Here is a 25,512-nt window from a genome sequence, read left to right on the forward strand (position 1 = left end):
ATTTCTTTTTTTTATTCACTGGTGGAAATAAGCTCCCACAGCAATCACATTTTCATTACTGTAATACAGAATCATGGGATTTAATTAGTAAAAAAAAATATGATGTCACTATTTGTATGTACTATTCGAGTTTTTGGTGCAAAGAATTTATTGTTAAATGCCATAAAAATGTAAAAAAAAAATTATTATGCTGTGCAAAATATAAAAAATAAGCTTCATTCTTCATGAAAAACAATTTATATTTATTAAAATAATTAATTTATTAAAATTTAAAAATATATTTTATAATTTTATTGTATAAAAATGTGACCCTGGACCACAAAACCAGTCATAAGGGACAATGTTTTTAAATGTATACATTTAAGAAAGCTAAAAAAAAAAAAAAGCTTTCCATTGATGTATGGTTTGTTTATTGTTATTCTTCATGAAAAACATTTATATTTATGGATTTAGCAGATGCTTCCAATGTGACTTACAATAGATGAGCAAAAGCAATTCAGCACAAATTATCTAAATTGTATTTCTAAATTAGGGCAGTAGTTGAAGTTTTCCTTTTACAAATGCCTAAAATATAACAAAAAATGATACTAGGCTGAAATATGAAATATGAGTTTCACAGAATGCAAATAAAACATTCACTCATAATATCTTAATTAAATATGATTTATTCTTTCATATCTCTGCCCACTTACAAAGAATAGAATCCTCTGCTCTACAAAACTGTATATGTGACAGAATACAGGTGATGAGTGACAGATCACACACACACACACACACTTACAGATGTGCACCTGTATGTGTGTGTGTGTGTGTGTGATTTCAGTTGCCTGAGTGGGTAAATGCCAAAAGCGTCAGTGTCTCTCGCATCACATCAACACGATTCTGGCATCAGGGGGAGGAAACACACACTCATATACACACACACACACACATACACACCCACATACACACCCGCATACACACCCGCATACACACCCGCATACACACCCGCATACACACACGCATACACACACGCATACACACACGCATACACACACGCATACACACACGCATACACACACGCATACACACACGCATACACACACGCGTGACGTGCTCATCACACACGCTAAACTCAAACACAACAAACACAGAGGAGTCAAAGAAAAGTGCATCTTTAGTGAAAATCATCGCAATCATGCTAAAATCGCCTCAATCCCAGAGTGCAGAGCGTCTGTAGGGTCGCGTCACACGACCCGTCCGGCCCAAAAGCCCTTGTGAGGAGCGTGGAGGTCAAGGGTCACGGCACTCTCACGCCACATAGTGGTACTGGTTGGGGTTTTCTTTGTCGCGCTCCATATAATCGCGGTCGATCAGCGACTCGATGCGCTTCTTCAGATCTGCCGGCTGCGTGGAGAAAGACACAGAATCATGGGAAACATGAACACACACCTGACCAATGAATGTGCATGAAAAAAAATGTAGCAGAACACTTATATCTGCTAGCCGAGGAAATGTTTTACAGACTAACGATTGACAATTTTGCAGCATCATGCCATTATTTTTCAGTTTATTACAGCTCTGAATCTGTGTCGTGTAAAGCGCTGCATGAACACACGTGACCGTGCGTGTAAAGCGGATGCAGACGGGCGTTACCTTGACGGGGAACTTGAGCTGGTTGTAGAGTTCAGACACCAGCAGGTTGTGGCTCAGAGTCTTCCTCATCTTCATGATCCTCACCACCGCCGCGTCGATCTGATACTGACGGTCCTGAAACACGCGCTCCGTCGTGCTCACCTGCTCCTCCACCTGAACATCACATGACCGTCAGCTCATCTGCATATTCACATTCTCATCCGCCATCACCACAATGACCACGAACCAGATCAGTGAAGCTTTGAGAAAGTCTAGCCTGAGAATGTCTGAAGCAGTTGCAAAAGCTTCCAGTTTGATAGTTTAGGAGTCGTCGTTCACTTCCAGAGCACAAATGTACAGATAATGTACTCACCCCGTTGTCATCCAAGATGAGGAAAACTTTCAGGATTTTTCTCCATATAGTGGACTTCTATGGTGCCTGTGAGATTGAACTTGCAAAATGTAGTTTAAATGCAGCTTCAAAGGCTCTAAACGATCCCAGATTCATTTTCTAAAAAAACCCTACAATTTATACACTTTTTAACCTCAAATGTTCATTTTGTCTAGCTCTGCGTGAACTCTGTGTAATCCGGGTCAATACAGTTAAGGTATGTGGAAAAACTCCCATCTCATTTTCTCCTCCAACTTCAAAATCATCCTACATCGCTGCAGAAGTGCCGACCCAGTGTTTACAAACTGAATGTGCAAAGAAGATCAAACAAAAAAAGGTAAAACAGTGATATAGCACGATTTTGACACTGGAGGAGAAAATGAGATGGGAGATTTTCCACATACACTAACAGTATTGACCCGGATTACACAGAGTTCATGCAGAGCTAGACAAGATGAGCACTTGAGGTTAAAAAGTGTATAAATTGTGCATTTATAGATAAGATAGATAAGACCCTTCTTCCTCGGCTGGGATCGTTTAAGGCCCTTTGAAGCTGCATTTAAACTACATTTTGGAAGTTCAAACTCTTGGGCACCATAGAAGTCCACTATTTGGAGAAAAATCCTGAAATGTTTTCCTCAAGAAACATAATTTTTTTACGACCGAAGAAAGAAAGACATGAACATCTTGGATGACAAAGGGGTGACTACATTATCTGTACATTTTTGTTCTGGAAGTGAACGACTCCTTTAAGATTTGCTAGTGAGCAACAGCTTTAACACTCTATAAGTGTTACTGTACAAAAGTTTTGACCTCCTCAATGACAGTTTATGGCATTTTGCATAGTTTTGATCATCAGTTTAACAAAAATCTTAAGTGGGATCAGTTCGATAATGAAGGCTCTGTGTTTGACATTCACACACTCACCGTCTCCTTCATCTGGATCTGGTTGATTTTGATACGGAAGAGTTTGTGTCTGAAGTCGCTGTTGAAATGGAAGCGGTCGCCGTCCTCCACGTCCTTCCCGCGCGGCGTTTTATTGAGCACTCGTGCTTTCCCACACGCCAGAGACTGAAGCGTGCGCTTGAGCTCACCGTCCTCTGATACACACACACACAACACAACACAACACATAAGTGCTACTGACCGCTCACACACACACACACACACACACACACACACACACACACAAAAAGCAGATTAAGAGGAACGTACCGATGCCTGTTGCCGCACGGATCTCCTCCACCGAACACTCATCACTCTCATTGAACATCAGCAGGACGAGAGTCTGAAACAGAGACACCTGCAGCTCCTTCTTACCCTGCAGAGACACACAATCATCAGATCACAGCACAGATACACCTGCTGTGTGTGTGTATGTGTAACTGCCTGACAGACATTTGAAATAATTCAGATTTTTAATGTTTCTGAAAGAAGAAGATTTGACATCCAGAGTCACACCGGGTCAGTCTGACCTTATTATACACACACACATTACTGCAAAAAACATGAAGTCTCTTCTGCTCATCAAGGCTGCATTTATTTGATCAAAAACACAGTAAAAATTGTGAAATATTTTTACAATTTAATACGGCTGTTTTCTATGTGAATATCTGTTAAAGTATAATTTATTCCTGTGATGCGCAGCTGAATTTTCAGCATCATTACTCCAGTCTTCAGTGTCACATGATCCTTCAGAAATCATTCTAATATGCTGATTTGCTGCTCAACAAACATTTATGATTATTAGCACTGTTGAAAACAGTTGTGCTGCACAATATTTTTGTGTAAACAGTCATAGATTAATTATTTGGAGTAAGATTAACAAAAAGAAAACACTTTAATTCATCAAGGATGCATTAAATTGGTCAAAACTGACAGTAAAAACATTTATAAAGTTACAAAAGATTTTTATTTCAAATTCTCATTCAGTCACTATATTGTATCCTGTTCTCATGGTTTTATTGTACTGTGTGTTTGTGTGTGTGTGTGTGTGTGTGTGTGTGTTCACCTCTTTAAATTCAGTCTTCAGCACTGCATGACCCAGTGTGGGCTGCCACTGCAGTTTCCGCCCGCTGTGCTTCCCCAGATAGAAGAGCTTAAACACTTCCTGAAGCTTCACCATCTGAAACACACACACACACATCAGACAGACCACTGCATGTTCACTGTACTACTCATACACACACACACACACACACACCTCAGCGGGCAGATGGACGTCCATCGGTGTGTATGAGGGCCAGTAGCCCATCGTCAGGATGTTGACGGTCAGCTCGATGTTGCTGGGATCACTCTGGTTCTGCATGTACTACACACACGCGTGCGCACATTAGGACCCTCATATGACACACGGACCAAACAGACTTCACACATCATGAGAACACGTCAAACCACATGTGAAGAGCTCAAACTGAGCAGGAGAGATGCAACACCTCACAGGAAATTCTGGCAAACACTTACTCAAAAGGTTCCTTCTCTCAATCTATTTATCTGTATCTACTCATCTACTAATAATAAAGAGGGTGTGTGTTTAAGAGAGTGTATCACACACACACAGACCTGTTTGAACTGGATCATGATGTCTTTGGAGAGCTCCATGTCTTTGAACATCCCCTCTAGTTTACTGGTGAACGCTGCTCCACACTCTACAACACACACACACACACACACACACACACGGGTCACTTCACAGAACAAATATTTGCAGTTTATTATATTTTATTACTACAAATTAAAACTGCAGTGTGTCGTTTCTGCTCCACTGGAAGATCCAATCAGAATCACAGTCTGATCAGATCAACCAATGCGGAGAGTTTGGGGGTGGAGCTACCTGATTGTCATTTTTTAATGATGTACTATTATAGCATTTATTAATACTTTTTTGGACTTTTCATTTTAAACATTTGTCATTTTCGTATGTGCTTTTGTCATTTTTATTAGCTTCTTTTTTTTTTTTTTTTAATATTTGTGTTTTCATTTTAATGTTTTCATTAATGTTTGCATAAACAAGGAAATAAATGTTTTGAAAACATTTTGAAACTGGACATTTTAAATGTTGAGGAGCATTCAGAAATAATGTTTTCATAACTTAAGGGGAGACACTGCAGTTTTTTCACATACTTGTCAAATTTGAGATTTTGGGCTTTTGCTTTTTCATAAAAAGTGGTCTTGTTTTTTTTCAGACTAGTGGAAAGAAAACATGCAAAAGACGCTGTTAAGTGTTTCTTTTACAGCACTTTATCTATTTGCGTCAATAGATTTCAATTACAATCCAGATTTTTTAAGGCCGTTTCCTCAAAATGAGTTTTTTCTCCTGCACTGAGTCATAAATCAACACTTCAGCAGCACTTCACATTTGTATTCCTGTCTGTATCCTGAAGGTTTTACAGAGGGATTTGTTCATAAAATCTGCTTGATTATATCTAACATTTTAAACCCCCCCAAAACTGTGAAAATATATTGTATATTTCTGTCTGTTTTAAGTATTTTCTGAATTATGGAGTGACAAAAATGAGATACACAAAATTCCATCTGTAAATACATTTTACTCTAATATAAATGAGCACATATTTAATTAAATAACAATGCCTCGTTTGCATATTTAAATCTAACATTTCAGAAAATTTGTAATACAAAAAAATCAGCTGGGTAAGTAAGGTGATAACTATTAGTTCCTTTTTTTTTTTTACCCTATTCACCTGCAGTGTTTGTTAGTGAATGTTTGGCAAAACATTCGTACAGCATATTCTTCATTTATTTATCAGTTATTTTAGCACTTCATTTTAAAAACTAACTAAAACAAAATGAGTTTACGCTGATGTTTTTCATGTAATATTCATATTTTATTATATAAATATTACATGAAAAACATCAACGTAAACTCATTTTGTTTTAGTTAGGTATATATTATTATCGTTAGTTTTAGTTAGTGTGAGTTGTCGTGTTTGGTTAATAAGAGCACAGAGACAGATGTGTGTTCAGTTCTGTTTGGTCTCAGAAACGACACACTGCAGCTTTAATCAGTTCACCAGATAATGCAGTTTAACCAGCCACAGTCAAACGGACTCGTATTTTCACTCAATGTGTCTGATTTCACTGAAATCAAGGCAAAAACTGCAACTGCGATCACTTCCTGTTCACATGATCACATGACCTCACTCTCAGGAAACTGTTCGGTGGTGTTTCCACAGAAACCATCTAACAACCAATGAGAAGTCAGATAGAGAACGAACCGTGTTTGAGTTTGGACAGCATGGACTTCTCCGCATCCACCGAGGCGCTCTTGCCCACCAGCAGACGCTTGGCCAGATCCTTCTTATAGAAGGCCTCGAACACGTCCTTCCCTGCAGCACACACACACACACACACACACACACAGAATGAGTTCAGCTTCATCTCAGTGTGACGGTCGTATGAACTGAAGCTGGAGTCCAGATCACCGTGGATGAAGCGGAAGATGATCATGATCTTGTCCAGAATCCTCTCCAGCTCCTCCTCTGTGGCCTCCTTATTTCCAGCTCGCAGTTTAGAGTCCACATACTTCGCTGAGGAGATCAGATCAGATCACAGTGAGAATGAAATTCATACTTTCATCCATCAATGATGCATTAAACTGATCGAAAATCACAGCAAAGACATTTATAATGCAGCAAAAGATTTGTTTCAAATAAATGCTGATCTTTTGAAAAATAAAATGACAGTTTCCACAACAATATTGTGCAGCACAACTGTTTTCAACATTGCTAATAATCATAAATGTTTGTTGAGCAGTAAATCAGCATATTAGAATGATTTCTGAAGGATCATGTGACACTGAAGACTGGAGTAATGATTCAGCTGCATCATCACAGAAATAAATTACACTTTAACAGATATTCACATAGAAAACAGCTGTTTTAGATTATAAAAATATTTCACAATTTTTACTTTTTTTTTTTTTTTTGCTTTTTCTATAATGTAGAAAGAGCATGTGTGCATGGTTGCCAGGTTTAGATAAAAAAAAACTGCTGACAGAAAATGTATAGATTTAAAGAAAAAGTTCTAATTGGGGGATTTAAGCTCTTGACATCTGGCAACCGCAAACATAAATGATCGTGGAGGCTCATTACTAATGCAAGATAATGCAAATGAACCATTTTCAGAATAAACAGCACATATACACTGCTGCTCAAAAGTTTGGGATCAGTAAGATTTTTAATAGTTTTTAAAGATGTTTCTAATGCTCATCAAGGCTGTGTTCATTTGATCAAAATTACAGGAAAAAATGTAATATTGTGAAGTGTTATTACGATGAAAAACAATGTTTTTCTATATGAATATATATTACAATTTAAATTATATCTGTAATTAAAGTTGAATTTTCAGCATCATTACACCAGTCTTCAGTGTCACATGATCCTTCAGAAATCATTCTAATATGCTGATTTATTATCAGTGCTGGAAACAGGTTCTTTGATCAATAAAAGAAAAGCGTTTATTTAAAATATAATGGTTTTCTAACAATATACACTACTGTTCAAAAGTTTGGGGTCAGTACATTTTTATTCTTTCTTTTTTTGAAAGAAATTAATACTTTTATTCACCAAGATTTACATTGGTAAGATTTATATTTTGAATAAATGCTGTTCTTTTAATTTGTTATTAATCAAAGAATCCTGAAAAAAAAGAATCACAGGTTCCAAAAAATATTTGTCAGCTCAACTGTTTCCAACATCGATAATTCTAATAAATCAGCATATTAGAATGATTTCTGAAGGATCGTGTGACACTGAAGACTGGAGTAATGATGCTGAAAATTCAGCTGCGCATCACAGGAATAAATTATTTTTTAAAGTACATTCAAATAAACATTCTAAAACATTATTTTATATTGTAATAACATTTTGCAATATTACGGTTTTTTTCTGTACTTATAAATAATAAATAACTGCAGCCTTGATGAGCATAAGAGACTTCTTTCAAAAACATTACAAGTCTTAGTGTCCTAGTGTATATCACAGATGATTATGCTTAATAATTCAAAAGAACCATGATTAAAATGTGATTAATCATGCAGCCCAATGAAATGTTATTTAGATGTGAGTTTGGCCCGCAGCTCTTGAGGTTTCAGTGTTTCAGAGCTCGTCTCGTACGAGTGCTCGTGTCTGTGGTGTCGTCGCTCACCGATGAGCTCGGCGGGTTTGTTGGGTCTCTTGTTGATGAAGCTCTCGAAGGCCTCCTTCATGGCGTTGATGAAGCTGTCGTTCCTCTGGAAGCAGCGCTGCGTCACGTGATCCATCTTGTCCTTAAAGTCCAGCAGCTCCTGAACCATCTCTTTATCTCTCTCTGGAGAACTCACGATCTCTCCGCCGAAACTCTGCACGACGACATATCGTTAGCAGTTTCAATAATGACTTAGAATTTTTTAAATGTCATTTTTATAGAATTTTTTTAAACATATCCACACAGCGTTTTATTATTTTTATTTAAATTTTACTTTTAGCTATTTTAGTGCTTCAAGTTACACAAAGAAAATGTGAAATGTTTAGATTAGATGTCAGGGTTAGGTGTGTTTGGTTTTATGTACAGTCCTGAGCTCTGGCGCGCGTGTACCTTAATGTATTCTCTCCAGGCCTGCAGCAGCGCCGTCAGCCCTCCTTTGACTTTACTGAAGAGCTCATAGAGCAGCGTCAGCTCACACACACGGTTCTCATCCAGCAGCATCCGCAGACCTGAGGACGAGCAACACACACACACACACAATCATCATCACCAGCTGAGCATGTGTGTTTCATGATTTGTCTCCGGGATCTGATCAGTGCTCATGATCCAGACCTTTCTGCAGAATGGCGTTCATGTGTTCTCCCAGCAGCTGCTTCTCCACTGTGGCGATGAGCGGCTTCCTGTCACACACAGGCAGGTGTTAGAGCACTGATTATACGACAGATGATCATTTCCTGCAGGAAACAGCAGCACTAACACACAGCAAGGGATTCTGAATGCTGGAGGGACAGACGTCTGATTTACATGAAATAACGGACAGAGATCAACAGATCAATCAGAGATCAGCGTGTCTTTCTTACGGTTCACAAACCAATCACGATTCAGTATGCAAATATAATGACCATGACATTCATCTGTTTATGTAAGTCAGGGATTCACTTTTTCATCAGCCGAACTCCTCCAAGGTAAAATATTCACTTAATGTACTTAATGTAGATTTCACGTTAATATTCAATCACGTAATGACACCAGCAGCTAATGGGCACGCACAGCTAAATTAACAAAATATGTGACCCAGGACCACAAAACCAGTCATAAGGGTCCATTTTTTAAAATGTAGAAATGCATACATTTATGAAATCTGAATAAATGAGCTTTCCATTGATGTATGGTTTGTCAGGATACGACAATATTTGGCCGAGATATTTTAATATTCTGCAATCTGAGGGTGCAAAAACAACCAAAATATTGAGAAAATCACCTTTAAAGTTGTCCAAATGAAGTTAAGTTTTGATATATTTACGGTAAAAAATGTACAAAATATCTTCACGGAACATGATCTTCACTTAATATCCTAATAATTTTTGCCATAAAAGAAAAATCAATCATTTTGACCCGTACAATGTATTGTTGTCTATTTCTACAAATATACTTAGGACTGGTTTTGTGCTCCAGGGTCACATATTTTGAACGTATAGTTTTCTGATTTAATTAATTTTTTTAGTAAGTGTTTTATTCATATTTTAAATTTTACAATTATTTAAATCATTTCGACCATTTAATTTTAGTAAGTGCTTTATTTATTTATTTTTTTGTAAATTAATTGTTAGATTGGTTCACAAACTTTTTCATCAGCCGAACTCCTCTGAGATAAAATATTCACTTAATGTACTTCTTGAGATTTCAAGTTAATATTCAATAATTTAACAACACATTCATGTTCATGATTCTCAAACATGCAGCTCAATTAACAACATATATTATTTTTAACAGTTTTATTTTGATTGCTTTTATTGGACAAATGATTTATATATTTTTAATATATACTTTTATTTTCAGTAAGTGTTTTAGTTTGTTTTTAAAAATTATTTAAATCATTTTTATAATTTAATTTTAGCAAGTGTTTTTTTATTTGTTAATAATTTATTTAAAGTTACATTTTTTTATCATGACACTCACTGTGTGCTCAGATCCAGGTAACTGATGACGCGGTCGTTCTCTTCCTCCAGACGCCGCGCCACGTGATGAAGATACTCAGGAACCTGCGTGAAGAACATGAGCACACGTGAACACACAAACACACACGCGTGTGGAGAGCGTGAGCGTGTGAATGCGTTAGAAAAGCTCTCACGTCTCTCTCCTGCATGAGTCTCTGACCCTCGGCCGCGTACAGACGGTTCGTCTCCATTAAGAAGCGCTGCTCGAACGAGTCCTTATACACCTGACGACACACGACACACACCGTTACAAGACGCTCCACAGCCCACTGCTGCCCGACACCATCAGCGTTTCGTCCAATCACCTGCAGGTCTGAGAGCATGCCCAGTAAGCTCCTCAGCAGACTGCGGTCCACCGTCTCTCCGTTACGCTCGCGCTCGATCTGCTCCAGGATTCCCTCCACCGTCCGGCTCTGAACCGCTCCGTCGCTTATGATGTGAGTCCGGAACAACTCCAGACCCGTGTCCCTGACAACACGTGTGTGTTACTATAGCAACACCGACTCACAGTTATTACGCTCCACTATACTAAAGCGTGAATGGGTGCTGTCAGAATGAGAGTCCAAACAGCTGATAAAAACATCACAATAATCCACAAGTAATCCACACCACTCCAGTCCATCAACTGAGAAGACAAAAGATGAAACAAATCCATCATTAAAACGCTTTTAACTAAAATACGTGTCCATAATCCATAATAACACTTCCTCCAGTGAAAAAGTCCATCTCCTGTTGTCTGTCACATATTTGTTTAGACCTGTTTTGGCTTGTAAACGGTGCAGATTTCTCTCCTGATTCAGACCAGACCACTTTTTTGTATGGATTATAGACTCGTATTTTAGTTAAAATTGTCTTAATGATGGATTTGTTTCAGCTTTTGTCTTCTCAAGATGTGAACTGATGGACTGGAGTGGTGTGGATTACTTGTGGAGTATTGTGATGTTTTTCTCAGCTGTTTGGACTCTCATGCTGACGGCACCCATTCACATCCATTGGTGAGACAGTGATGGAATGACACATTTGTACAAATCTGATGAACTACTGCTTTAATAAAAATCTTATAGACTAACTAATAAAACTAACAAAAACTAAAATTGTATAGAAATAAAAAAAAATGCTTTGATCATGTTAGAAAGTAATATAATTAATATTAATATATAATTAATATTTTGTTGAAACACTGCAGGTGAATAGGGTAAAAAAAATGAACTACTAGTTATCACCTTACTCACCCAGTTGATTGATTTACATTGATAATTGCAAACATTTTTTGTATTACAAGTCTTCTGAAGTGTTAGACTTAAATAGGCAAACGAGGCATTATTTAATGAAACGTGCACTAATTTGCATACATTTCTAGTACAAAAATCTAAACACGGGATGAAGTCAGTTTCAGAATTCTTGTTTAATTTTTTTTTTTTTTTTTTTTTCATATTAGAGGCAAATGTTTTTACAGAGAGAATTTTGGGAATCTCATTTTTGTCACTCCATAATTTAGAAAATACTCAGAACAGACAGAAAACAATATATTTCAACAATTTTGGGGGAAATAGAATGTTATATATAATCAAGCAAATTGTATATGAACAAATCCCTCTGTAAAACCTTCAGGATATAGACAGGAATAAAAATATAAAGTGCTGCTGAAGTGTTGATTTATGACTCAGTGCAGGAGAAAAAAACTCATTTTGAGAAAACGGCCTTTAAAAATCTGGATTGTAATTGAAATCTGTTGACACAAATAGATAAAGTGCTATAAAAGAAACACCTAACAGTGTCTTTTGGATGTTTTCTTTCCACTAGACTAAAAAAACAACACCACTTTTTATGAAAAAGCAAAAAGCCCAAAACCTCAATTTTGACAGGTGCGTGAAAAACAGTTTTTTCCTGCAGTGTCTCCCCTTAAAGAGCTATAATATTACGTCAGGATAACAAGAGCGCAGCACTCACCAGATGGACGGCAGCAGTGAGTTCTGGAGGACGTACGTCCGGTCCAGGAAGAGGAAGATGCTGCGGATCATGATCTGAAGGAGACGAGATGCAACACTCACATTCATATCATCACAGACGCACAAACACACACGTGGAGAGCGTCCCGTACCGTTTGTCTGCAGTGGTCCTGCCAGCAGCGGTTCATCCTCTTCAGGAAAGACAGGCTGTCCAGCGACTCTGTGCCACTCTGTTAAGGTTACAGCGCCCTCTACTGACACACACACATCAGCACAACAACACACACACTGATGAAGGATATTCTCTGAACTGATGGATCTGAGCTCGAACGTGATCCTCACACACTTGACGCAGCTGCTTGTACAGCATGGGCGACACTTTATAGGAGCACAGATTCTCCACGGCCTGCAGGAGACAAACACAGATCATAAACACCGAAACACAAACACACCGCACACTGAATGAGTGATCAACAGTCACATCAAATCACAAAATGATGAAAATGATGTTTCAGTAAGTGTGATGTATTTATATCTTAATCAAATGATTGTGTAATTGTGCTTTCTGAGCACATTTAAACGCTTCTGTGAAACAGACACGAGACCCATGACATTTACTGATGCACTGAATTACACACAGATCAACACTTCACTGTACACCGCTCTACTCAGTTGTATAACGACACTATACACATATATATGTATATTATTTATTTTCTGTAGAAACTGTGATACACTATAACATTTATAATGTTACAAAAGTTTTAAAATGTTTCAAATAAATGCTGTTCATTTGAACTTTCTATTCATCTGTGAATCTTGAAAATTAAAATGTAACAGTTTCCACAAAAATATTGTGCAGCACAACTGTTTTCAACATTGCTAACAATCAGAAATGTTTGTTGAGCAGCAAATTGGGATATTCAAATGATTTCTGAAGGATCACGTGACACTGAAGACTGGAGTATGAAATGCTGAAAATTCAGCTGCGCATCACAGAAATAAATTACAGTTTAACAGATATTCACATAGAAAACAGCTGTTTTAGATTATAATAATATTTCACATTTTTTACTATATTTTTGATCAAATAAATGCAGCCCTGGTGAGCAGAAGAGACTTCATGTTTTTTGCAGTAATGTGTGTGTGTGTATAATAAGGTCAGACTGACCCGGTGTGACTCTGGATGTCAAATCCTGAGGCGTCTCAGGTGGTTTATATGAAGCTGGTTATCTGGTTTACTCACCTGGTAAAGCTCCTCCAGGTTATATTTGATGGAGGTGCTGTTCTGGATGGCGCTGACTGCATCTCTGAGCTTCATCCACGTGTCTTCAGTGTACGAGTCTGTCAGCTTCGGTCTGTCTGTAAAACACACAGAAAACACAGATTAATGTTCTTAAATATATCAAGTAATCATCTATAATTAATACAGAAATAGTTGAATATTCTTAACTATATCAATTAATAATCTATAATCAGTAATGGATATAGAAATACTGTTTGATATTCTAGCATATATAAATTAATAATCTATAATTAATAATAATTAATATAGAAATACTGTTTAAAATTCTTAAATATTTCCATGATTAATCTATAATTAATAATACATATAAAAACTAATTTTTTATTTTATTTTTTCTGATGTGTGTGTAATTTTAATATTCTTGCACATGCACATGGGTCAAAGACGTTAAGATGCCCACATCAAATGAAATGTACAAAAGTGAATTCATGTCCACAGAAAGCACATTAAATGTAAGTAAAGGGTCTACTTTTAAAGTTTCAAATATGTTTTTGGAGAATAAAATGTCAAAATTTGGTTGAAATAATGTTAATTGTCATTCAGTGTAACCCAATATTTATGTAAAAATGTACATATTAACACGTGACTTGTACATATTAAAATATCTAAAAGAATAAGAGAATAGTGCATTTTATTTTGTTTTAAATGAGTAAAAAATTCTAAATTTTACTTTAGGCAAAACCTACAATAGAGGCAATTTTTTTTTTTTAAATGTAGAATTACAACTAATTAGTATTTGGGGTGAAAGTAATTCATCTTTTAATATGTCAGAAATTGATTTTTGTTGTAAATACGCCTGACAAGATTATTACACTGAATGACATTTGAGTGGGTGTCTTCTGTAAATGAGGGAAAAATGTATGATATTTATTTTTTGCTCAGAAAAACAAAAACAAAAATGTGATTAAATTAAACAGAAAACTTTTTAAAAAATTTAAAAGTAGAATTACACTTATTGTTTTTATGCTTAAACTCTTTTTTGTCTTTGACCCCTATATATTATGCTGTTTAAAATTCTTAAATTATTATATAAATTAATGATCTTTAATACATACATATTAATAGTATTTTATACATATATTTATATATACAATGTATATGTTTATATTTAAAAAATCTAGATATATTAATACATACATACATACATATATATATATATATATATATAAATAATGTATGCAATAATATAATATTCTTAATTACATGCTCTAATATTCTTTATAACATTTTTAATATATATACACATATTTACATATTTATATAATAATATAGAGTTTGATTTTAATGTCTAGTGCACCGTAAATAAACATTTGTTGTCTGTGCAGGAAGTTCACTCTGTTCTCTCTCACACACACACACACACGTCTGGTTTATTATCTTTGTGGGGACTCTCCATAGGCGCAATGGTTTTTATACTGTCCACACTGTATTTTCTATCCCCTTCCCCTAACCCTACCCCTAAACCTAACCCTTACAGAAAACTTTCTGCATTTTTACTTTCTCAAAAAATCTCATTCTGTATGATTTATAAGCTTTTGTACCCATGGGGACCACAAGCCGGTCCCCACAATGTCAAAAATTTCAGGTTTTACTATCCCTGTGGGGACATTTGGTCCCCACAATGTAGCAAAAACAAGTATACACACACACACACACACACACACACACACACACACACACACACACGCGTGTGTGACAGATTGATGACTGCTAGTTTGTGTACTAGTTTTTGTTGTAGTCGTGTGTTAATCTCACCTTTAAAGTTCTTTATGACGAGTTTCTTCGACGCTCCTGCTTTGGCTGATTTGGTGAGTCCATTAAAGTTTGATTTCTGACTGTGCTGAATGTCTTCCGCCATCATGAGCTGGATTTGATCTCAGTGCATCTGAATTCACCAATGAAATATAATAACACACGCAGAGTCGAGCTGTTAGCTGTTAGCTGTTAGCTGTTAGCTACAAACCACCACCACAACCGGACCCATGGAACCGGATCCAGACCTCATGGAGCGAGTTCAGCCGCTGCTGAGGATCGACACGACGCACACCTACACACACACCCGCAAATATTCATCACACATTCATCAGAGTCATCACAGAAACTCCACATTCACCCTCACTGATCCGCAGCACACACAAACACAACAAGATGGCAAACCCACAGCGAATCTGCCGCCGCACGATCAGCAGATACACACACACACACAGCGGCACTGTACAGAACAACAAAATAATATACAACAAATAAATAAATAACTCAGAAATGTTCAATCACATATAATTAAACAGAGCCACCTCAAGTTAACAGGTGCTAAAATAAAAATTTATTTAAATATTTCAATTAAATTAAACATCGAAACTCCAGGTAAACGCGTAAGAAAATTTTATTAAAATAAAAACATCAATAAAAATCGAAATTTAAATTAAATAGTGCCACTTTAGGTAAACAGGTGCTAAAAAAAAAAAAAAAAAATAAAATAAAATAAAATAAAATAAATGGAGCGACTTTTGGTAAATGGTACTAAAATTAAATGAGAAAAAAAATAGACTAAAATAAAATACATGTATTTAATTTACATTCAAATAAATAAATAAATATTAAATTAAACAGTGCCATCTCAAGTTAACAGGTGCTCAAATAAAATAAAATCAAAAATAAAATAAATAGAGAAAGTTCAGGTAAACACATACTAAAATTTAATTTCAGTAAAAAAATTGTATTACATATAGCCACTTTTGGTAAACAGGTACTAAAATGAAATGAGAAAAAATAATAAATAGACTAAAATAAAATAACATACAATTATTTAAATGACATAAAATGATAATAAATAGAGACACTTTACGTCTTATTTGACAAAACATCTCAAATGCTCACACATCAGATATCAAATAAGATCAAACACACCAGTACTTCTTTAGTTTTCACACCTCTGAGAAAAATTAACATTAATATTAAACTGAATGTGAATATAACAACCATGAAAAAAAGTAAACTGACTGTAAATCATTATTTTATTATTGCCAAACACTAACAAACACTATATTATACATCACCATTTAACCTGCCATTTGCAGTACACGGGAATACAAGTTTCTGCAAAGTGTCATGTGGCTTTAACAGCGCCGTTTGATCAATATTTACATTTGTGGAAAGTGCAGATCGGAATCCACAGCCGCGTGTTCGCAGATGTAAACAGGAAGTGCTGCTGTGACGTCAGTCGCTCTGCGGTGAGGTGCACGCGCGAACTGATGTGAATTCAGTTCAGGGTAAACGAATATAAATGATTTTCACGAAACTAATTCGCGTGTGTATTATAGTACTCATTACGTTTGTGTGTAGTAGCGCTTGTGATCATTATGAGGTGAATGAGTGAGTGAGTGAGTGAATCAGCAGCTGCGCTACAGCGAATGTCACTGCGGAGTTTAATAGTAAAGTCACGAGATAAAAAACTGCATTCAAGGCTTTAACTGGCCCCGGTCGTGTCTGTTCTAGTGTGGATATAATGTTTGTTCTAGTTAGACAGCAGCGTTTGTGCTGATCAGATGATCGTGTCTCAATCGTGCTGTTGTTGTCTCAGTAGGGAGCACACTAGATCTCACAGTGAGGATGGCTCATATCACTCTGAATCAGTACCTGCAGCAGGTGAGTGTGCGGACATCTGTTCTGTGTGTGTGTGTGTGTGTGTGTGTGTGTGTGTGTGTGTGTGTGTACTTGTACTTGTTTTTGCTACATTGTGGGCAGTGTTGGGGAGTAACTAGTTACATGTAACGGAATTACGTAATTTAATTACAAAATAAATGTAACTGTAATTAGTTACAGTTACTGAGAAAAAATATGTAATTAAATTACAGTTACTTTTGAAAAATGCCAGTGATTACAAAGGGGGTTACATCTGAATTTTTTCACACCCCCACTTACAGATTTAATTGACTGCTTTCATAAATTGCATTGACTGCTCTAAAATGAGACACCAATGTTTCAGGAGTTTAGAGCACATGATTATTCGATAGCTGTTTTATTTCCTATTTGGGTTTATGCATAAACTTTATTTTTTAAGATAGTTTTTTCCAAGGCATTGTTAGATGCTAGTGTTTTCTGTCTTAACTATGCAAACATTGGATTTCAAACCCAGTATCATAGCTATTAAACTCTTTCTTGTTATGACGGTGAACCGAGTTCGATTCCCGTCTCGAGGTCCTTTGCCGATCCCGCTCCCCTCTCTCCTCCCATCTCTTTCCTGTCATCTCTCTACTGTCCTATCAATATAAAAGACATAAAAAGTCAAAAAAATACGTAAAAAAAAAGTCTGAATTTGTGGCTGTGCTTTAAATTTAATTATTACACAGCTCAGACTCATTCGGGGCAACTTAAGTCATGATTTTCTTGGCGGAAGCTTTGCGTTTGGTTAGCTAATAAAATATTAATGCTTAATTCAATATTATGTGGACAGTTTCTTAATTCTGTCATCCTGGTATCGTGGACTTGCTCTATTGTTTCATACAAACACAGCTGCTTATTTTTTTTTGTACACTGTAATGGATTATAAGATAACTAACAAACTAGTACTACTACTTAATTATTTATGTGGTGAAATGTTGTGTAAGAAAACTGGTATGATATTTCATCTCAGATCAGTGTTTCGTGTCCAATAATTTTGACACGAAACATCTAAATAATCTATCAAGCAGCTGTGTAATAAGTGGGACAATGTACATTCAGCCAGTTGTTATCGCAACATAAAGGTGTATATTATTCCTTACTTATTATAATCTTAATTCAAGTGATAAAGGATTTTGAGAGTCTGACAGTGATCAGTGCTGAGTGCTACTGTAAGGTTCACTCTGCCTGGTTTAAATGTTTCAAAATGATTAACAGTTGAAAATATTAGAAATTTAGAAAAGTAATCACAAAGTAATTAAAAGTAATAAGTTACATTACTTTAATAAAGTAATTGAAAAGTTACACTACTTATTACATTTTACATCAAGTAACCTGTAATCTGTAACCTATTACATTTCCAAATTAACCTTCCCGACACTGATTGTGGGGACCAAACGTCCCTACAAGGATAGGACATTGCGGTCCCCACAATGTTAAAAAACATGATTAAAAATAGTAAATGGTGTTTATCTGAAAGTGTAATGATGCAAACATGTTTTCTGTGAGGGTTAGGGTTAGGGTTGGGTTGGGTTAGGGGACAGACAATATCGTTTGGTCAGTATAAAAACTATAGAAGTCTATGGAAAGTCCCCACAATTCACAAAAACAAACTTGTGTGTGTGTGTGTGTGTGTGTGTGTGTTTTTGGTTTTTATATCCTGGTGGGGACTTAAACCTGAATACACACATACTAATGGGGACTCGTGTCACGATGGGGACCTAAATTGAGGTCCCCATGGGTACAAAAGCTTATAAATCATACAGAATGAGATTTTTTGAGAAAGTAAAAATGCAGAAAGTTTTCTGTAAGGGTTAGGTTTAGGGGTAGGGTTAGGGGAAGGGGATAGAAAATACAGTGTGGACAGTATAAAAACCATTGCGCCTATGGAGAGTCCCCACAAAGATAATAAACCAGACGTGTGTGTGTGTGTGTGTGTGTGTGTGTGTGTGTGTACTACTACATATATTGTAAAAACGTTAATCTGGTGTAAAGTTGCACTATACAAATACATTTGAATTGAATTGAATTGAATTGAATCTGTGCGTGTGCTGCAGGTTCTGGAGGCCATCGAGAGCAGAGACGGGCCCTTCTGTGCAGAGATGTTGTCCTTCAAACATCCACATGTGGCCAATCCTCGTCTACAGGTGCACGAACACAGTGTTACACTCTCACCAGCTCAACAAACAACCGCAGCTTCAACAACAAGCCCAATATGACTGACATTTAATATCATCAATGTTGTTTATTATCAATGGTTTATTATCAATAAATGAGCCTGAAACATAGTGAACTGAAACCACTGAGTTAGGGTTAGTTATTTTACAAAAATGATCAAATTGCATGTGATGGTGCACACTATCTTCAGACAAGAGCACTAAGAGGGAGCTTCAGTATAACCACATATTTACAGTAGAATAATCTCAACCCATGCGTCTGCTGTCAGTGTTACTGCTGGTCATTAATGCTTCATAAAAACATTTTACAAATGAAACGAGGTTCTTCGCTCTCCTGCAGCGTTCACCTTCTCCCGTGTTTGTCTGTACCGCTCTGTTGATGAACCTGTTCGTCTGTTTACGTTCACTAACATTAACATGCAAATTAAACACTCTTTATTTTAAACTTCACAACAAATGAAGCACAACTGCCCACAGCTCTCCAGGCGGTTCATGTTTGTGTATTTTTGTAACAAGATAAAACAGTTTGTCGCAGAAAATGTAGGTTGTCTAGCATGATTAGTGCGTTATGTGTTGTTAGCATGGTTAGCAAGTTACTAGCATGATTCTAGTTGCTAGGCTTGGCTAAAGATAGATAGATTAGATAAGGCTAGCATGATTAGCATGTCGGCTTTCTCAAGCAACCTAATCACATGTTGTTGTTGTTGTTTTTGTTTCAGTCTATTTAGAATCTGTTTTTAATGCTGTGTGTGTGCGTGTGTGTGTGTTTCAGCTGTCCAGTCCGGAGGAGAAGTGTCAGCAGCTGCTGGAGCCGCCGTATGATGAGATGGTGGCGGCTCATCTCAGGTGCTGATTCCCGGTCAGTGTTGCGCTGCTGCTCGTCTCACGCGCGTGTCTGACGTCTGCTCTCTTCCTCCGCAGGTGCACGTTCGCCGTGTCCAATCATGACTTTGTGGAGGCCTACAAATGCCAGACGGTGGTGGTTCAATATCCTTAGTGTGAGCTGTTCTGCCGTGAGTGTGTGTTTGTTGTGCGGTTGTTCAGTGTTTGCTTCTTAACGCAGATCAACATCGTTTCTGAAAGCGTTCCAGGCTCATAAAGAGGAGAACTGGTGAGACGCGGATCACGTGTTTCTGTCATAATAAACCGCGAACACGACGACAGTCACTGATGATCGCTGTGTTTTCAGGGCGCTGCCGATCATGTTTGCTGTGACCCTCGACCTCAGGATATTCGCCAATAATGTGAGTGGAGATCATTCATCTGAGGATCTGTGACAGCAGCTGTGTGTGTTTGTGTGTGTGTGTGTGTGTGTGTGTGTGTGTGTTTATTACTGTGTTTGTGTGTGTGTGTGTGTGTGTGTGTGTGTGTTTGTGTGTGTGTGTGTGTGTTTATTACTGTGTGTGTGTGTGTGTGAGTGTGTTTGTGTGTGTGTGTGTGTGTGTGTGTTTGTGTGTGTGTGTGTGTGTGTGTGTGTATTACTTTGTGTGTGTGTGTGTGTGTGAGTGTGTTTATTACTGTGTGTGTGTGCAGGCGGAGCAGCAGCTGCAGTCGAAGGGCAAGGGGAAGGCTGGAGACATGCTGGAGAAAGCAGCTGAACAACTCATGAGCTGCTTTAGAGTGTGTGCCAGTGACAAGTGAGTCTCACACACATATTATATACAGTTACACACTATACACACACACACACAAACACTGTCGTCCACAGCTGATTCTGACCAATAGCCACAAAAGGTTGGCACCTGATTGACACAGAAAACAAGGCTGCTTTTATTTGATCAAAAATACAGTAAAATTGTGATATATTTTTAGAATTTAAAACAGCTGTTTCTATGTGAATATCTGTTAAACTATAATTTATTTCTGTGATGCGCAGCTGAATTTTCAGCATCGTTACTCCAGTCTTCAGTGTCACATGATCCTTCAGAAATCATTCTAATATGCTGATTTGCTGCTCAACAAACATTTATGATTATTAGCAATGTTGAAAACACTTAATATTTTTGTGGAAACCATCATACATTTTATGTTTATAATTTCACAGATGAATAGAAAGTCCAAAAGAACAGCATTTATTTGAAATGGAAATCTATTTTTAACATTAGAAATGTCTTTACTGTCTGATCAGTTTAATGCATCACTGATGAAAGTATTTAAAAAAAAACAATCTTACAGACCCTGAACATTGAACCATAATGTTTATTCATTTCATTACATAAAACAAACCATGAACTTTTACACTTCAACCGTTAAATCAGTCTGTAAAGAAACCAGTGTGACGTGAGTCTCAGCAGCATGTCTATACGATCATGTGACGTGTGTGTGTGTGTGTGTGTGTGTATGTGTGTGCACCTGGTATTTATCACGTTATGGGGACCAAATGTCCCCACAAGGATAGTAATACCAGTAAATTTTGACCTTGTGGGGACATTTGTGAGGTCCCCATGAGGAAACAGGCTTATAAATCATGCAGAATGAGTTTTTTTGAGAAAGTGAAAGTGTGCACAGTCTCCTGTGAGGGCTAGGTTTAGGTGTAGGGTGATAGAAAATACGGTTTGTACAGTATAAAATATTACGCCTATGGAATGTCCCCATAAAACATGGAAACACAATGTGTGTGTGTGTGTGTGTGTGTGTTTCAGTCGTGCTGGGATCGATGACTCAAAGAAATGGGGAATGTTGTTTCTGATCAATCAGCTCTTCAAGATCTATTTCAAAGTAAGAGTCCCAAGTTCTGACCTCTGACCTGTTATGAATATAGTGTTATTAATAAACTATTATAGTTTAGATAAAAAATGTAAATTTAAAATTGTATCTCAATTTTTTTACGCACTTTTTTTATATTGCTATTTAGGCGGAATTTACTTTTATTTCAGTTTTAATTTTAATTTTAGTTCAGTTTTAGTTTTTATTTAAATATGTGGTTCATATGAATGAAATTTGTGTTAGCTTCATCATTTACTTTTTTAAATTAATTATATTTTTATATATTGTTTTAAAATATATTTTGTGTCTCAGATCAATAAGCTGCACCTGTGTAAGCCGCTGATCCGCGCCATCGACAGCTCCAACCTGAAGGACGAGTACAGCACGGCGCAGCGCGTCACATACAAGTATTACGTGGGCAGGAAGGCCATGTTCGACAGCGACTTCAAACAAGGTGTGTGTGCACAGGAACATGACGGTGGTGGTGGTGATGATGATGATGATGATGATGATGATGATGATGATGATGACATGAGGTCAGTGATGAAGAACGCCTGTCTCTGGTCTTGTGTGTCCAGCGGAGGAGTATCTGTCCTTCTCCTTCATTCACTGCCATCGCTCCTGTCAGAGGAACAAGAGGCTCATCCTCATCTACCTGCTGCCCGTCAAGATGCTGCTGGTACAGACAACACCTCACTCACCTTCACACACACCTTAGTGTGCGGTTTTGTGGCGGACTAATGATACTGAACAAGTAGAAAACACTTTTGATGTTAAACACATCCTGACACTGAAATACCATTATGTTTTCATTAAGATTTTGAATATTTTTTACATTTATTTTATTTTTATATTTTCTGTATTTTATTTTTTTAGTTAAAGTTTTAGTAATTTTGTTGTGCATTCTTGCAATTTTCTTTTTTCTCTAAGATGTATAGTTTACTTTATAATTTTTGCGTTGACAGCTACTTGAAACAAAATAAGCTTACGGTTGTTTATATTTCTTTATTTTATTTCAGTTAATGCTTATTTCATGAAAATGTTCTTTTAGGCTGTAGTTAGTGGTGATAGTGCTGCTGTGTGCTGAATGTTCTTGTGTTGTCAGGGTCACATGCCCACACATCAGCTGCTGAAGAAGTACGACCTCATGCAGTTTGCTGACGTCACCAAAGCCGTGAGGTAAAACACACACACACACACACACACTTGCAGAGTGAAGATGCTGTAGAACATGACGCTGATGCTCTTCTGCTGGTGTGTGTCAGCGAGGGGAACCTCCTGCTGCTCAACGAAGCTCTGGTCAAACACGAGACCTTCTTCATCCGCTGCGGCATCTTCCTCATCCTGGAGAAGCTGAAGATCATCACCTACAGGAACCTCTTCAAGAAAGTGTGAGTGACCGATTCGGACGGGTCTGATCTGAGATCAGATGGCGTGTGGATTCCGTGACGTCCGTCTGTCTGTCCGCAGGTACCATCTGCTGAAGACCCATCAGCTTCCTCTGGACGCCTTCCTGGTGGCGCTGAAGATGATGAAGGTGGAGGACGTGGACATCGACGAGGTTCAGTGCATCCTCGCCAACCTCATCTACATGGTGAGACGCACGTGTCACTTCCTGTTGAGCGTCGGGGGGGACTGAAGTTTTACAGTGTATCATTCTGTGTTGCAGGAGACTTTGAAGTGGTACATTGTTGCACTGCGGTATTTCATTCTGAATTACTCATATTTTCAATTATTTTTATTTCTATATTTGTGACCCTGGACCACAAAACACATCATAAGGGTCAAAATCTGAAAAAGTTGAGTAAATGAGCTTTCCATTGATGTGTGGTTTGTTAGAACAGGACAATATTTGTCTGAGATGCAACTATTCGATAATCTGGAATCCGAGGGTGCAAAAAAATCAAAATATTGAGAAAATCACCTTTAATGAAGCTCTTACTAATGCATATTACTAATCAAAAATTAAGTTTTGATATATTTACAGTAGGAAATTTACTAAATATCTTCATTGGAACATGATCTTTACTTAATATCCTAATGATTTTTGGCATAAAAGAAAAATTTTGACCCATACAATGTATTGTTGATTTGCTACAAATATACTTAAGACTGGTTTTCATTTTAATTTTTAGTCATTTTTTCTCATTTTATTTTCTGTTTTTCATTACAATTTGGATTTAATTTACTTTTATTTCAGTTTTAGTTTGATTTCAATTTTAGTTTTTGATTTTTTTTTTGTTTTTTTGTTTTTTTCCTCATCTTCTGTAAACAACAAATACTACAATGGTGTGTAAATACATTTAAAGGTGTTGTGATCAGTCTCTGCACCATTACATCAATATGAACTACAAAAATGATTGTTTCGGACACTCACCTGTCATTGGTCAGTCAGTCAGATAGCCCCGCCTTAAACTCACATGATTGGTTGAGTCAGAAGTTGACGTGTCACTCAAACAGATCAATGTTGTAAAAGTGTCAGTGTTCAGGAATCAAACTGAATCAAACAGTGACTCCGAACACGAATCTGATCTCATCATCACTCTGTATTATCATTTTAAACGTATATTTATAGAATTTTAAATTAAAGTGATTACGGAATTGAGGAGGGGTTACTTGCACAGTATAATTTCTTTGTTTCGTGTTATTTTGTCTTGAAATACTGTCTTCATTTTAATTGTTGTTTATTTTTTAGTATTTTTTGTCATTTTTATTAGTTTTTGTTGTTTTAATACTACTGTTTAGAATTCGTTTACTTTGTTTTTCAATTTTGGTTAATATTTTCCCCCTACATAGCAGTTTTAGTGCTTTCACTAATTTCACTTTGTGGCCAAAGCAACATTTCTGATTTTCTTTTAGTCAGATTTTGAATCTGTTGTATTTTGTTTCAGCTTTATTTCAGCGATCAGACGTGTTTTAAATAGGTGTAGTGTTTTCTGCAGGTCTGACGTGTTTTTCTGTCTGTTTCAGGGTCACATCAAGGGTTATATTTCCCATCAGCACCAGAAGCTGGTCGTCAGCAAGCAGAACCCGTTTCCTCCGCTGTCCAGCGTATCCTAAACTCAGCTCCCAGAATGCACCTGTTCCTCTACAGTCCCGTCAAACGCGCTGGTCTTCAGCAGTTCATTCTCATTTTATGTTCGCCCTGTTCTTTTTTTTTATTGATTGTCAAATAAACATCACACTGTTTTGTATGTTTGTCAGTGTTATTTCATGAAACATACAAGCGGTGAATGTTCATGTGTTTCAGAGTGAGAACATGATCATATTTCACCTCAAAATCTCACGACAAAAGAAAATAATATTCTGTATAAAGACGGTGAAGCCTGTTATTTATTTTTTAGATTTTTTATTTTATTGTCATTTTTATTTTCATTATGCCTGAGAAGTATGTACACGGAAAAACAACTCGTGTGGGATTTACTTTGAAACAGTTTTCAGAAATCGCTAGTGAATTTCAGATAATTACAAAGAAACGGCAAGTAACATTAAATTAAATATTCAATTT

The 25,512-nt window shown here is 36.8% G+C and overlaps 2 protein-coding genes across 2 annotated transcripts; one reads left to right on the forward strand and one right to left on the reverse strand.

Annotated features, from left to right (window-relative positions):
- Positions 1–546: 546 nt before the first annotated feature.
- On the reverse strand, positions 547–15,644 carry cul4a (cullin 4A). The gene is made up of 20 exons (XM_051113069.1): positions 15,217–15,644; positions 13,402–13,517; positions 12,457–12,561; positions 12,308–12,376; positions 12,157–12,230; positions 10,512–10,674; positions 10,341–10,430; positions 10,169–10,251; positions 8,822–8,889; positions 8,600–8,718; positions 8,171–8,363; positions 6,448–6,552; positions 6,241–6,351; positions 4,568–4,653; positions 4,209–4,316; positions 4,017–4,130; positions 3,221–3,326; positions 2,933–3,105; positions 1,636–1,788; positions 547–1,386 (listed from the first exon to the last, which is right to left on the reverse strand). The coding sequence occupies exons 1-20, from the start codon at positions 15,320–15,322 to the stop codon at positions 1,291–1,293; spliced, it is 2,238 nt and encodes a 745-aa protein (XP_050969026.1). The 5' UTR covers positions 15,323–15,644; the 3' UTR covers positions 547–1,290.
- Positions 15,645–16,630: 986 nt separating this feature from the next.
- pcid2 (PCI domain containing 2) lies at positions 16,631–25,196 on the forward strand. Its single transcript, XM_051100383.1, has 15 exons — positions 16,631–16,730; positions 17,042–17,106; positions 19,179–19,268; positions 20,071–20,144; positions 20,220–20,285; positions 20,368–20,409; positions 20,488–20,542; positions 20,832–20,935; positions 21,941–22,016; positions 22,317–22,458; positions 22,583–22,683; positions 23,110–23,183; positions 23,270–23,395; positions 23,475–23,598; positions 24,975–25,196. The coding sequence occupies exons 2-15, from the start codon at positions 17,071–17,073 to the stop codon at positions 25,062–25,064; spliced, it is 1,200 nt and encodes a 399-aa protein (XP_050956340.1). The 5' UTR covers positions 16,631–16,730; positions 17,042–17,070; the 3' UTR covers positions 25,065–25,196.
- The last annotated feature ends 316 nt before the right edge of the window (positions 25,197–25,512 follow it).

Source organism: Labeo rohita, chromosome 1, assembly GCF_022985175.1.
Source record: "Labeo rohita strain BAU-BD-2019 chromosome 1, IGBB_LRoh.1.0, whole genome shotgun sequence".
Taxonomy (NCBI): Eukaryota; Metazoa; Chordata; class Actinopteri; order Cypriniformes; family Cyprinidae; genus Labeo; species Labeo rohita.

What these genes read in the sequence shown, in the direction of transcription:
- cul4a (XM_051113069.1), bottom strand. Translation starts at nt 15,322, where the DNA reads ATGATGGCGGAAGACATTCAGCACAGTCAGAAATCAAACTTTAATGGA. An exon ending in CCTGGAGAGAATACATTAAG is followed by an intron (nt 8,364 to 8,599) that starts GTACACGCGCGC and finishes GTCGTCGTGCAG; the next exon opens with AGTTTCGGCGGAGAGATCGT. An exon ending in CATCTTCCGCTTCATCCACG is followed by an intron (nt 6,352 to 6,447) that starts GTGATCTGGACT and finishes TGTGTGCTGCAG; the next exon opens with GGAAGGACGTGTTCGAGGCC.
- pcid2 (XM_051100383.1), top strand. Translation starts at nt 17,071, where the DNA reads ATGGCTCATATCACTCTGAATCAGTACCTGCAGCAG. An exon ending in TGAATCAGTACCTGCAGCAG is followed by an intron (nt 17,107 to 19,178) that starts GTGAGTGTGCGG and finishes CGTGTGCTGCAG; the next exon opens with GTTCTGGAGGCCATCGAGAG. An exon ending in TGCCCGTCAAGATGCTGCTG is followed by an intron (nt 22,684 to 23,109) that starts GTACAGACAACA and finishes TTGTGTTGTCAG; the next exon opens with GGTCACATGCCCACACATCA.